The 13,302-nt window shown below is 59.3% G+C and overlaps 1 protein-coding gene across 2 annotated transcripts; it reads right to left on the minus strand.

Annotated features, from left to right (window-relative positions):
• Positions 1-2,178: 2,178 nt before the first annotated feature.
• On the minus strand, positions 2,179-13,062 carry LOC119107367 (1-acylglycerol-3-phosphate O-acyltransferase Pnpla3-like). 2 transcript variants are annotated; one of them, XM_037230799.1, is made up of 14 exons: positions 12,912-13,062; positions 12,419-12,615; positions 11,491-11,920; positions 10,612-10,724; positions 9,978-10,097; positions 9,167-9,355; positions 8,713-8,820; positions 8,186-8,338; positions 7,571-7,746; positions 6,186-6,343; positions 5,564-5,675; positions 4,541-4,772; positions 3,936-4,114; positions 2,179-3,398 (listed from the first exon to the last, which is right to left on the minus strand). In XM_037230799.1, the coding sequence occupies exons 3-14, from the start codon at positions 11,870-11,872 to the stop codon at positions 3,323-3,325; spliced, it is 1,998 nt and encodes a 665-aa protein (XP_037086694.1). In that variant the 5' UTR covers positions 11,873-11,920; positions 12,419-12,615; positions 12,912-13,062; the 3' UTR covers positions 2,179-3,322. The 2 variants fall into 2 exon arrangements, with proteins under 2 accessions (XP_037086694.1, XP_037086693.1); XM_037230798.1 differs by lacking the exon at positions 12,419-12,615.
• Between the last annotated feature and the right edge of the window lie 240 nt (positions 13,063-13,302).

Genomic DNA, 13,302 nt, shown 5'->3' on the forward strand with positions numbered 1-13,302 from the left:
TCGGCCCATGATCAGGGCACCTGCAGCCGCCCCTTGATGCCCGATCCCCTGTTCCCGGCAGGAGGCGGACCGCCGAGGTGACGCGCGTTATAGCCGAGGCTTCGCTAGCCAGCCCACGCTCCGACCCGGTGGTTGTCCGTTCGAGCAGCTGGCGCCACAACGTTCGACCCCTGGCCGACGACCTGGGCTGCGGCGAGGTTCGCGGCGTACACCCCCTTCTGGCCGCTGCGACACCGCGTGACTGGCCGGACCACGCGCAGGGACTGAGAGGCTGGGTCGTGCCCGAGGCCTGAAGCGGCGGTCACGTGTGACAGTTGTGGGTAGGGCTGCCACCGGGTCGGGCGCTATAGGCATCGGCAGCGAGGCCCTGCCGATATGAAGACGGCGAGCGTGGACGGTGATTCGGAGCCCAGATCGCGTGTTGGAGTCGTGTACAGAGCCACGAATGACAGGAATGCCGTGCGAGTGGCGAGCGTGGCAGGAAAATTTCGCGGACTGACCCGAATGAAACTACGCACCTGTGAGAGCTGACTGCGATTGGGCGAGCAGTGCGTGCCAGGTGGGGCGTTGACGTGCCCGTGATTAGACGAGTGACGCGGATCATGCCCACATGGTGCGTCAAGCCGATGCACGACTCTGGACCGGTATTGCCACGCGATGTAGCAGGCCAGATGTTCTCTTTCTGGGTTACGCCGTGTCCACCGAATGTACGCGGTGGACTGGTGGCAGCCAGTTTTTGTCTGAAAACCTCATGCGGTGGTTGTGAGCATCTTCCCCTAGGTATTTGCCTACGGCCGGTTTTATGGATTTGGGAGGATTTGTGACTAATGGAATGCGATTTTGCATTTTTCGCACGTTTCTAGGGAGATGTCAGACGCTGTATATTTTATATGTATGCGATAGATATACATATCACATCATTTCGATATCACGCAAGATCAATAGACGTTTTTTAAGTAAAATCGGTGTTTAACATCCGCTCGTTTCGGTGTCAATTTGACCCCCCCCCCTCCGCTCAGGGCTTTCCGGAATGATTTCCGAGCGGCGCGTCGTACGGATTGTTTGGCATCAAATATTCAGATGTACCTGGTAAGGTCAATGACCTGCGACAGGTCAAAGTCAGGTCATGGATTAAGCGAAGACAATTTTTAATGACTTGTTAAATGTGATGCAGCAACGGAGTGTTGCACGAATCCATGTATCTTTGAGATAGTTTCATTTGAGATAGTTTTAGGACAGCATTTTGTTTTTTGGAACATACTGTCCAGCGTACTCAATGACGCTTATTCAAATGCAAAGATCAAAGCAGTCTTGTACGATTTTGGTCATCACGACCTCGGAAAGGTCACACATCACAAAAGCTAAATGAGCACCAGAGACCTTTTGCCTAGATCACGCGTCTGGCCTATTATTTGCCTATACATATCTGCCCTATATATTTGCATGAGAAGGCTTAGGAGCACTTCGCACATCAATCTGGAGTTTGCCCCTGCATGATCTTACTTGATCTAAGGTAATGATCCAGACCTTACATTTTAAAAAGTGAGTTAACGTACACGCCAACATCCTCTGAATTTAGTGTTTCCAGCTCTCCGTTAACGAGATCCCAGGGATTGACCCCCACCATCAGTGCGAAGGGTATTCAACCAGCCACCCGGGCGCGTGTTAAATCGGTCATGAACTGGACTGATTGGACGCTCTCGGCCACAGCTGGAGCGGGATGACTGTGATCGAGAGCGGGCTGTATCACTCCTATCCACATCATCACATCGCGACGCTCTTGGCCACAGCTGGAGCGGGATGATTGTGATCGAGAGCGGGCTGTATCACTCCTATCCACATCATCACATCGCGACGCTCTTGGCCACAGCTGGAGCGGGATGATTGTGATCGAGAGCGGGCTGTACCACTCCTATCCACATCATAACATCGCGACGCTCTCGGCCACAGCTGGAGCGGGATGACTGTGATCGAGAGCGGGCTGTATCACTCCTATCCACATCATCACATCGCGACGCTCTTGGCCACAGCTGGAGCGGGATGATGGTGATCGAGAGTGGGCTATATCACTCCTATCCACATCATCACATCGCGTCCACAGCCCATGATCGCACGCACAGCTCGTCTACTCCGTGCCAGTTTCCGCTTGGCGGAAGAGCAAAAAATAAAACTTTGAGATACAGCTCGTTTAAGTTTATTAAAGACTAAACCCTGAGACCGCGGAGTGACAACCACACGCGGGGCTGAAAGGGAACCGTGAAAGCATACTTAACCTAAGGTTAAACGATGTCGAGGACGTCTAAGAACGAGGATTGCATTAAAGCTCGTGAGACGTGAAACCATCATTCACTTTTGCTGAAATGATAATCCGAACAGTCGAAATTTGAGTTCAATGTGTCATACGGTAAAGAGCTGAGAACAATTTCGCGCAGTAAAACAGTCCTGGTGCACATTCGACCGGGCGCCGAAATACCTCCACCGGACCGGTACAGGACGGTCCAGAGGACACTCAAACGCTACGTGCATAAACTAACCTGAGAATAAACATTCGGTGCGAGGATCCACAAGATTAAATACTACCAGCCTAAATGAGAACCATCACACATCGCAAACGCTATAATGGATTTCCACACGTCGGTTCAGTGCTAAACGCGCAATTAACCAACGAAAACTCATGAACAAACTAACCACTAGATACGAACCAATAGAATAATCACAGCACACATATCGTTGCGAGTGAAGGCGCTATGCCCTACGAGCAGCAGGCAACGCCAAGTGGACGTTCACTTTCAGGCTGGGTTTCGCGTGCACAACAAGGAATAGTACCGCGCTGTTGGTGGTCTGTACCCTGCCCGCAACGTAAATACAAATTCTCAAGGCTTTTTACAAACTCACGGAATCACAACAGTTGAACAACGGGACTGAGCACTCCACACAGCGTGAGACCTACACAGCAGGTCGGGACCGCTGAAACACTTGAGATAAAACAATACAATGCGAGGGGTCGAGGGGTGGTACAATGCAATGGGTACTACACATAACATGGCGATGATTATGACATTAAAGCGACATGAAATTCCTGCATGGCAATGACTTCCTATCATTAAATGTTCCCAGGTGGGCCATGCCGGTGAACACATCGTGATTGCATTGATATGGCGACGACGTCTTCAGGAACACATCATCCCTGCTGCCACCTGCCGCCGCCGCGAACGACTAGTCTTCGGAGACACATCGTCCCTGCTGCCACCTGCCGCCGCCCGGAACGACTAGTCTCCGGGAGCACATCATCCCTGCTGCCACCTGCCGCCGCTGGGAGCAACTAGTCTTCGGGGAGCATATCGTTCGCCTCTTCCTTTATGACCCCCATGCCGGCGTCGTACGTCACGTTCTCCTCCCTGGGGTCATACCAGGTGACTCTGCGTGAGACAGCGGCGGGCGGGGAGACCGGATACGTCGGTGACATTTCGAGAGCTTCGAGACAGAACAGTGAAGGCGAAATGATATCAAGTTAGAGGCGGAGAGCAGGAACAGACTGCTGCTCCATATAGTCTGCAATCTTGTAAGCAGGTCGCAAACCTCTTTGCTTCACATTTCTCACTTCCTTACTTCACAGACACACTTAAATCCAACAAATCAAACCACATCCTCAATCGTCACTCCGTCCAGAGCCAGCGGTTGGTCAGCAGCGCAGCGTGCGTGGTGAGAAGCGTTAGTGCATGCAGCAGCCGCAGAAGCCTCACCGCGACCGAACAAGCGACGCGGCGGCGCGCGCCGCCCGCGCGGCGGCCGCGTCCGCGCTAGCATGCGGCCGGAGCATGCATGCGGGCCGGAGCGGCGTGGCGATCCCCGTCAGCGTTGTCTGGCCAGCAGGCGGGCGGGCGGGCGGCTAGCAGCGGGCCGGCGGTCGTCACAGCTCGTCTCGCTCGGCTGACCTCTCGTCCTCGCCGTCGGCGTCGTCGTCAGCGTCGGCGTCGGCGCGGCAGGCGGCGGCGGCGCGGCGCATCGCCTCCAGCGACGGCGCGTCCAGCCCGTCGTCACAGACGCTCGGACGCCGCGAGGCGCACGGCGTGGCCACCGGCGTCGGCACGGCCGACACATGGCGCACGCGCACCTGTGGGCCGCGGCGACCGGTCAGACGACGTGACACGAACCGTGGCGCCGGGCCCTGCTGTCAGCCCGACCGGCGCAGAGCACCACAGTCGCAGCGGTCATCACGCCGACAGTGGCCGGTGACGCTGACGCAGGGCCCGCCAGGGAGGGCGGGTTAGCGATGCATCCCTCGCCATTATGTGTGCCAGTAGTGCAGAAACTCACAAAAATATGGGCGACATGCGATAAATATGCATGACATCTGGCATACGCATCTGTGGAAATGCATTACAGCTGTGTATATGGTTTAAATCACATGTGATGCGCCCCAAATCTCACACAAAAGATGTTGATGTAGGGCACAAGTTTCCTCCTTTTAAAGTTTATATCTAGCCGCCACCGACACATCAGAAGTGGGTAACGGCCATCTCACGGAGCGTGGACTCACATTGCCATCCTTGTCGGTGTAGTACCAGCTGACACCGCAGTCGGAGTCGCCCTGAGCTTCCAGCGCCATGCGCAACACCTCACGGTCGAACGGGCCGACGGCGGCCTCTGGCAAGTTGACGTCCAGCACCTCGACACCGGGCCCGCCATCTCGTGACGTGCCGGCAGCCATAACTTCCGTCTCCAGCCGTTCGGCGTCGCTGGTGGTCCGCACCATAGTCGTTCCGCAGCCCCTGCCGCAGCGGACGCAGGCACACCTCAGTGCTGGCGGATGCATGACGAGCGGGCTTGGACGCCGATCATGTTACACAGCGGCCAGTTCACTCGCACGGGCCAGGACTACTTGCTGACGCCTTGGTAAAAAAGGATTCCATGAAAAGCTACCGACATTATTCCAACGAGCCGTGTTTAGAGATTACTGCGCCGTACTATTCCTCGCAGCGCAGGCAACGACCCATTCAAACTCCACCTTTTTGTCTCACAAACAGCGCAGCAGACTTCGCCGGCGAGTGACAAAATAGCGTCTGGAACCCATAAGCGTGAGGTCGCGTTGTCCCAAATAAACGGCCCGGAGTGACAGCGTCTGCGTCACTCCGCCCGGCAAAACACCGCCGCGCCGCGCGCCCCGCTTTTTTAGGTGACCGCAGCGCGCGCTGGCAGCGTGTTGTCCACCCACGACCCCGGCCGCACCCACCGCCGTCTTCTAGGGCGCGGCTGGCCCCGGCCGCCGTCGGGTGAGAGCGCCAACTGCGCACGTCGGTAGGACGACTGCGGCGACCGCGGCGCGCAGCCGCAGGAGAGCAGGCGGGCGCGTGGAGGGGCGGGGCGCGCAGGGTTTCGGGAAGTCGACTTTGTTTGCATAGCTGAATGTGGAGGTCCGACGTGAGCTGCACGCGACTGGTGCAAAACGTCCGGAAACGCAAGCTGAGCGAGCAATGTAAACCCCCGCGGCATTGTTCGCTGCCTGCGGTGCAACGCGGGCGCGGGATCAGGCCTTCGACCTCTGACCGCTCGAGTCGCTCACTTGTTGGTGAAGTCGACCTGGAACTGGCGGTCGAAGCGGCGCACGATGCCGGGGATGTAAGGCTCCGTCTCGGGCTCCGTCGGCCCCGCCTGGCCGTCCTCCACGCCAGCCGCTGTAACGGACCGACACCCAAGGTCACCACACGGCCCATGCCGCGGGAAAGGCGACACGACCGCGCTTGCGCCGTGGCTTAATCGGATCTAGCGACCGGCGCGCGCTTCTCCTCCCAGCATCGACACTCCACGGGGCGGAACGCATTACCAGACAGGCAGCCAAACCCTTGCCGAAACGTGCGCCTAGTGCGGCGGCGGTCCTCGCAGCTCTTCCCCACACTTTACGAAGCGACTTTTCACAGTCCAGGCGCCGTCCTTGTTTGGCTGGCTCAGGCCTTCGTTCCGCCATCGGTATTTTCGCATGGAATACATACGCGCAACGTCGTATGTATTCCACTCCATGCGCCGTTGGTCCGTGTGGCCGAGACTGCCGGCGCCCGGGAACTCACATTAGCCGTACTCCGAGACTGCCGGCGCCCGGGAACTCACATTAGCCGTACTCCGAGACTGCCGGCGGCCCGGTACTCACATTCGCGGTACTCTGAGACTGCCGGCGCCCGGGTACTCACATTCGCCGTACTCCGTGACGTTGACGCGGCAGGTGTAGCGCGCGTGCACCTGCTGGGACTTGGGCAGGTGGGCGCTGAAGCCGTTGTGGACAGCGCGGATCACCTCGCTGGTCAGCGACTCCATCAGGTTGCTCAGCTGCGGCACCCGGGCCACCAGTCTGCGAACAGGGCGGGTACGGTCAGGGCGCGAAGCCGACACAGAGGCGGCCGCCGACGGCGACAGGAGCAGAGAAGGATGGTCGTGCACGCCAAGCTGAACAGAGCGCCATACCCCGTCCCCGGGCAGAGAGGAGCGTCTAATGAACGGGAGGCGTGCGCCGGGTATCGCTTCGGGAACCAAACAGGCGACGTGAACAGGAACGGAGATGGCGGTGAAGATATCGTGGAAGGTTTCGCGGCCTTTCTAAGAAATTCATCGCAGGCAGACCAGCCTTGTAGTCGACACCGATTCGTGAAGCAAACCGGTTCACGCGACAGCCAGCCCACCAAAACAGAACATGTGTATACAACCATGTTATTCGTTACTTCACCTCAAACACAGGGCCTCACCAATCGAAGGCCAGTGATGACGTCAGTCGCGCCATAAAAAGCTATGTTCCGTCAAGGGCGATCTAGTTCGCTGCGCCCATGAACAAGCACGTCTGTTGTTTCAGGACCCGTCCACTGTACACTGATCTAGCGCCTGTGACCAGTTCGGTACACGCGTCCTCCGGCCTCCAGCCTGACCTCGCCGGACCGGACAGCCAGAGCTGACGTCGCTGGCGTCGTCCGGTGACGTCAGCGTGTGCGTGGCACGGACCGGGGGGCGGGCAGCGGCGAGCCCTCGTGACCTCCGCCAGACACAAACACAGACGCGGCGCTGCCGCCGGCTGTCACAGAAGCCCGCATTCCTTCACCAGCGCCAAACAGCTTGCGACGCGCCCATCGCTTTTTGCCCGGGTTGCAAAGGCCGTTGACTTGACAGCGCATCTCCCCCCCCCCCCCCCGCCCCCTCGGATCGGATCGGATCGAGCTGCTCTAGTTGGAGAGTGGTGAACAGTGCCTTTGTCTCACTAGAGTGTCGATACGCAGGTTCTGGTGAGAGCACGAAAGAAAAGGCGAGAAATATGAGGCAAAGGATCGGCAAAAAGAAAGGCAGACGTGGAATTACTGACGCACGACAAGGCCAAAACCAGCTGAGCATCGCTCTGACTGCCCCAATTGCGTACTGGCCACAGCGAAAGGGCACGTTCCAACAACCGCCACTTCTCTGCACAAGCGGTTCGGTTGCTTTTTGATGCCGGCGCCGACTGGGCCTGACCCGGCAGCGTCTCACATCGGTCAGGGCACGTCCCGACACGCACCCTGCCGGCAGCCGCGCCATCCGTGGCCCTGGCGCCACTGACCTGCGGTAGATGCTGCGCACGATGGTCCAGGGCAGCGTCCAGGGCAGAGCCAGCACCAGCAGATGCCGCACGCCCGGGAAGTCGAGCACCCAGTTCCGGAAGAGCCGGCGCGAGCTGAGGATGTTCTGGTACAGCGGCTCGTGCACAGAGTCCGGCAGCCTGGCCACCATGGCCTCCTGCGGCGGGACGGTGGGACGGTGGGTTAGGGGTGGCGGGGCACGGGTCTCCGCCGGCGCATGACCCCGGCGCCCGGGATGGAGGTCAGGCAGGCTCTACGCAACGCATCAAGCTAGTGGTTGACACGCCGCTGACCCGCCTCGCAAGGCCGGCGTGTAGTGCGGACAGAGAACAGATGCGCGAACAATTAGAAATCTGGCGGGTGTGCGAGCCAGAACAGCGACCACGGCGCCCGCCCGGTGCCCTCCCCAATCTCCGCGCGAGCCGCCGCGCAGCGGGCTGCAACGCGACGTATGCGGATCAAATCGCGCTCACTGGTTGAGCGTTGATAATCGATAATCAGCACGCACGCCTAACAACAAACAGAAACGGTTTACAGCAAGCAGTGACTACGAGAGCGAGGAAGCTCCGAAAGAACTCGCGGCCGCGCGCCCTAACCTGCTGTTTGGTGCAGCAGTCGTCGCAGTGTACGTGCTGGATGAGCCGGCCGCAGCTGGAGTAGGCGCGGCCCACGATCTCCGTGGTCAGCACGCACATCTGGCACTTCATCAGATCGTGACGCATCAGGAACCGGATGCCGTCATTGAACCCCTGCAACATTTAAACCGGATGCCATCGTTGAACCCCTGCAACATTTAAACCGGATGGCATCGTCGAACCCCTACATTTAAACAGACTCACTTACTGCTACATGCCCACCCATTCGCAGCAGCGAAAGTCGTAGATAATGGTTAAGCAGCGACAGCCAGATCGCTAGCGAGTCTGCTGCAAAACATTTTGATCTACATTATGACGGCTATGCATCACCGCATCAAATGGGTAGTGGTTTAGTTCACGCATAAAACAGTGAACACTAGCAGAGCAGCAGAGGCTCGTGCTTTACCAGCACCAGCACCAGCAGCGCTAGGCTCGCGCCTCAGCCAGCCCTCCCAGCGCTGGTATGTAGGCCGGGGGCCGCCGCTCACCTGGTTGGCGAGGTCGGACAGCGTCTCCGGCGAGGGCGGGTACATGATCATGAAGACGCGCAGCAGGTTCTCGGGCGTCATCTCCACCCGTGTGTTGGCCGCGTCGATCTGGGGACCGAGAGCTTGCGCGTCACCATGGCCCCCGCCCCGGTATGACGGCCCTCGGCAGCACCGCAGGCGGCCACCCCTAAGTCGGAGAGAAGTCCAAACTTGCCCCGATGAGTGACGACAGTGGGTAACGTTTGAGCGCGGATGCAGAACATGATCCCGTACCTTACGTCAGTTACCATACGACAAAGTGCCACCCTTCAAACCACGCCGGAGGTACGCCCGCAGCCCCAACCAGCGAACCTTACACCACCCCAGCTGACCCCAAATGACCCCGAAAGGCCTGAGATGCTGGCAGCGGACTGCTGCATATGGGGCTCGGCGCCGGACGAGCGCGGCCACTCACCACAGTCAGACTGAGCGAACGGTCACGGGGACAGATGTCGGCCTCTCCGCAGAACGGGCTGACGGTGATGGTGCGGTCGTCCAGCGTCGGCAGGTTGTTGCTGTAGCAGCCGTCCATGTAGCGTTTGCCAGCGAAACGCGGCGGCCGCCAGCCGGAGAAGGCCGGGATGAACGCCGTGCACATCAGCGCCTGGGGGAAGGGGCAGAGCAGGCTCGGGTCACGTCCGGACTCAGAGTGGAGGACCGCATGGCGACCGATTGGACAGCGAACCAGCCGGTGGGAGGCATACTGCAGGCGGCTCAACTTCAGGTCCGTCGGTAAAAACGCACTTGGTGTGTAAGCTTTCAGACTGTGAAAGGAAGCCCAAACATTTGATATGCCTTGTGAAAGAAAACCTAAGCATTTAAGTCGCCCAATTCCCAAGATCAGGAAAATGGTGACCCAGGTCCTAAAAGTAAATCGTACGGACCAGGCTGCAGTGAAATTAGGAAAGTGCGCACAACGCGACAGATATTGAACATGGCGGGAAGCACGGTCATAAAGCATAGGCTGTTTGGCACTTTTGTTCGACCTTTTGGGGCAAGTGTTTCCAGAGCCCTGGCCACTGGTTTTTCCGTGAATACGCCAGTCATTACCAGTTAAGATCGGAGACAATTTCCTGGCGGGCTAGGAAGAAAAACAAAAATTATACGCGTTCTGCCGGGGCCACGTACAATTAACAATGCACGTCAAAGAGCCCTTCGCCGCCACCATGCTCGAAAATCGCTTAAACAGAGGCACGCGGCGCCCGGCCGTGGACCGCGCCACGCACCGAAATCAGCTCCTCCTTGGACTCGAAGTGGGAGAGGATGCAGTTCTGGCCGTCCTCCAGGCGGGTGACCGAGACGTGCAAACGTCCTGAGCACAGGACGTGCGCGTTGTCCGGCAGGTTCTGCGGGCGACCAGCGCACGTCAGAGCAGGGTTGCGCGAGGCGATGGCAGCTGACGGCCGCGCAGAGCACCCCCGCGGTAGGAGCGCGGACGCTCCGCGAGAGACAGATTGGGGAAACCTGCTGAAAAAGTCCGCCGCACACGAGTCGGACGCGTTGATTGGGCTCGCTAGATAGAGCCCCGGCGGTGGGAATCCATGACAGTGCCCGGCCAAGTGCTGGGTCTTGCCAGCGCGTCATCGCAAAAACCAAACTGATCCGCTGACGGCATCGGACTGAAGGTCGTCAGAGAACACAGACAACACGCGAGCTACACGCACCGACTCGACTTTTTCGGACTGATAAAAACGACAAATAATCTGTGCTAGCGCACCATGATACGCCGCGATACGCCTATCACGCGGCTGCAGGCTCTGACCCCGGGTCCGCCCCGTCGCTTCGCTGGGCCAGCCAGCCACGAGTGACTCAGAGCTGGGAGTGGCCGGGCCACCCGGTCGCGCACGTCCGGGGCCTCACCTTCTGCAGTCCAGCGTGCAGCATCGCCGGCACGGAGACGAATGGACTGAACGGGCCGCCCATGTGCGCCTGGATGACCCGGGCCACGTTCACCAGGTCAGACATGATCTCACCTGCGGGCGAGGGGGAGGTCGTGACAGGGGTCATCGGGGTGGCGCTCCGGGGTCGGCCGCGCCCGCTGACCCCGCCGGCCGGTGAGTAAACACGGTCGCGGAGAGCGGCGAGTAGTAGGCAAAGGTCACCACCGGAGCACGGGCGGGGACAACGACCGTGTTGCGGCTAGTTGACACAGTCAACATGAAGCTTCGCCGCAACGAAGCGACGACTGTCAACAGACCCTGGACTGGGCCTCTACAATATGTTGCATAACGCGGCATGCACTGCCGCTCGAGAGGCTTGCTTATCCTCAATGCGCCTCGCTTGGTATCCCCTTGAAACCATGATCGCATGCGTCATGAGCGAGGAGCAGATCGGGATCCAAGGTGCCTGGCCTCCGGCGGGAGCCTGCACCTGGGGTGGAGTACACCGGGACTGCCGAGGTCATAGTCTGTCCCCGAGGCGGTGCAGTTGTAAGCCGCGTGGTCGATACGGCGCATCTCAGATACAGCGCCTGTGTTGCCAACCGAATACAGATTGCAACACGTCCATCATCATGACACGACAAAATTATGGGGAAAGCGTGGCATAAAGCTTGCCAGTTGGTATTACCTCAATAGCCGTGCCACATGGTGTCAAAGACTGACTTGAAGTATGTGAGTGAGTACGCGATGTTACGATTGTTTTCAGTTTGCGATTTTTTTAGTTTGAGCCTCGGAAAAAGGAAAGCCGGCAGCCTGAGACGGCCAACTGTGGCCGCCGTGACCGAGACGACGCACTCACTGAGGCTCGTCTGGCAGATGAGCGCCGCGGCGGCGATGGCGCCGGCCGAGGCCCCGGCGATCCGGTTCATCAGCAGCTCCGGGCAGTAGCGGCGCATGCAGGCCGCCACGCCGATGTGGTAGACGCCGAGGAAGCCGCAGCCGGCGAAGCTCAGGTTCATCTGGCTCAGCTTGTCGGCCACCGACGGCCGCGACGAGGACGAGTGCAGCCGGGGCCTGCGCGGCTGCTCGTCCGGCTCGCGGGGCCTGCGCGGCTGCTCGTCAGGCTCGCGCGGCGCGGCCGTGTCCGCCGCGAACTGCACAGTCGCTCGACGCGGCAGCGGTGGCGCCACCGTCGCCACCGCCGCCGCCGCCGCCGCCGGCTCGTCCGACTCCTGGGTCATGCTGGGGGTGCTAGCACGGGCGCGGCCGCTGGACGGGTCTCCCGGAACCTGTCGGCGACGGGGAGGAGGCGGGAGGTCAGATGACGAGCAGAGTTGCGGCGCGGCGCCGAGGCGGCGAGCTGTCGAGCTGTGCGGAACGACAGAGAGCGGCAACGTAGATCACACCTCCTTGTTAGAGGGCCATCGGGCAGTGTGGTGACGCAGCTCACGAACCGCATACATCAGGAACAACCCGGAAGACGACTGAGAACGTATCGCGGAAGGACTTAACACGGGGCTGGATGTTGACAGTTAAATATCGGTCGGCACTGCTCCGCTTTCCTGACATTTGCGTGTTAAGCATTTCTGAATGTTGACACTTAAGTTCGGCAGCGTGATAGCAAGCATTGCTGATCTTTCAGTTACATCCAGTTTAACCACCAACAACCACAATTGCGGCCTGAGGGCGTTGGGCGCAAGTACAGTGACCTCAACGAAACGAAACAAACTGATAGCAGCCAAAAAACCAGTTCACATTACCGGAGCGGCCAACCCGTCCATACACACCAATGTGCTGAGGACACGACGCCGCCGTTCTCTGAACGCCGACCACACACGAACGTGCCGCCCAGCTGGCACAATTCCAACAGGTGGTGGCGCGTCCCACACGGGTCATTGGAGCCTCCGCGCGGTGTACAGGCGGGTCGGGTGGCACCGTTCCGGGCCCGCCACACATGTGCGGCGAGGCCTGAATGTGACCTTGACTGCGGGACGAGCGGCATTAACGCGACAGTGGGAGGTTATATCAAGGGAGTGGCGCCCGGCGTCCGGGGCCGGACTCGCTCGGCACGTAACGCCTGGGACCGTCGAACGCGGCTGACCTAGCTTAACGGTACAGCTGGCAAGCCGCTGCAGCGGTTCTTCCAACCGTTCAGCGGAAGCTAAGCAGGAAATGAGCCAGGAGCGGTACACACTTACACAAATTAAAAGACGTCAACAGATGAGAGTAAGGTGTGATAGTACACAAGTGAAGTGCCATGAAATCGCGTCGACCACTCACCTTGTCCACGCAGCGCAAAGAGCGGCCAACCTTTCACAGACTCTTCGTAAACTTTCTTCAAGCTTTCTGAACTTGCGTGCCGGGTGTGTCCGACGCAAGAGCTCCGCGTCACCTCTCCTCGCCCCCGCAGTCCCCACTGATCTACCGCCGCCGCCGCCTTCGTCCTTTTTACGCACCAGGCCCCGCCGCTCGGACCACTATCGACCGACGACGTCATAGCCAAGCCGCCCGCGCATTGGCTGGCACAAGGGCCGGTGGTTGTGACGTCACCCCGGATGCCCCGGGCGGCGTGCTCCTGCTTCGACCGAGGGTTCGCGCCTACCCTGTGCGACTTTTGGAACAGGAAGGGACCAGAGCCCTAAACCTCTCATGAACATTTTGGTTACCCGAG

The sequence above is a fragment of the Pollicipes pollicipes genome, unplaced genomic scaffold (genome assembly GCF_011947565.3).
Source record: "Pollicipes pollicipes isolate AB1234 unplaced genomic scaffold, Ppol_2.1 Scaffold_6686;HRSCAF=7923_pilon_pilon_pilon, whole genome shotgun sequence".
In the NCBI taxonomy this organism is placed as follows: Eukaryota; Metazoa; Arthropoda; class Thecostraca; order Pollicipedomorpha; family Pollicipedidae; genus Pollicipes; species Pollicipes pollicipes.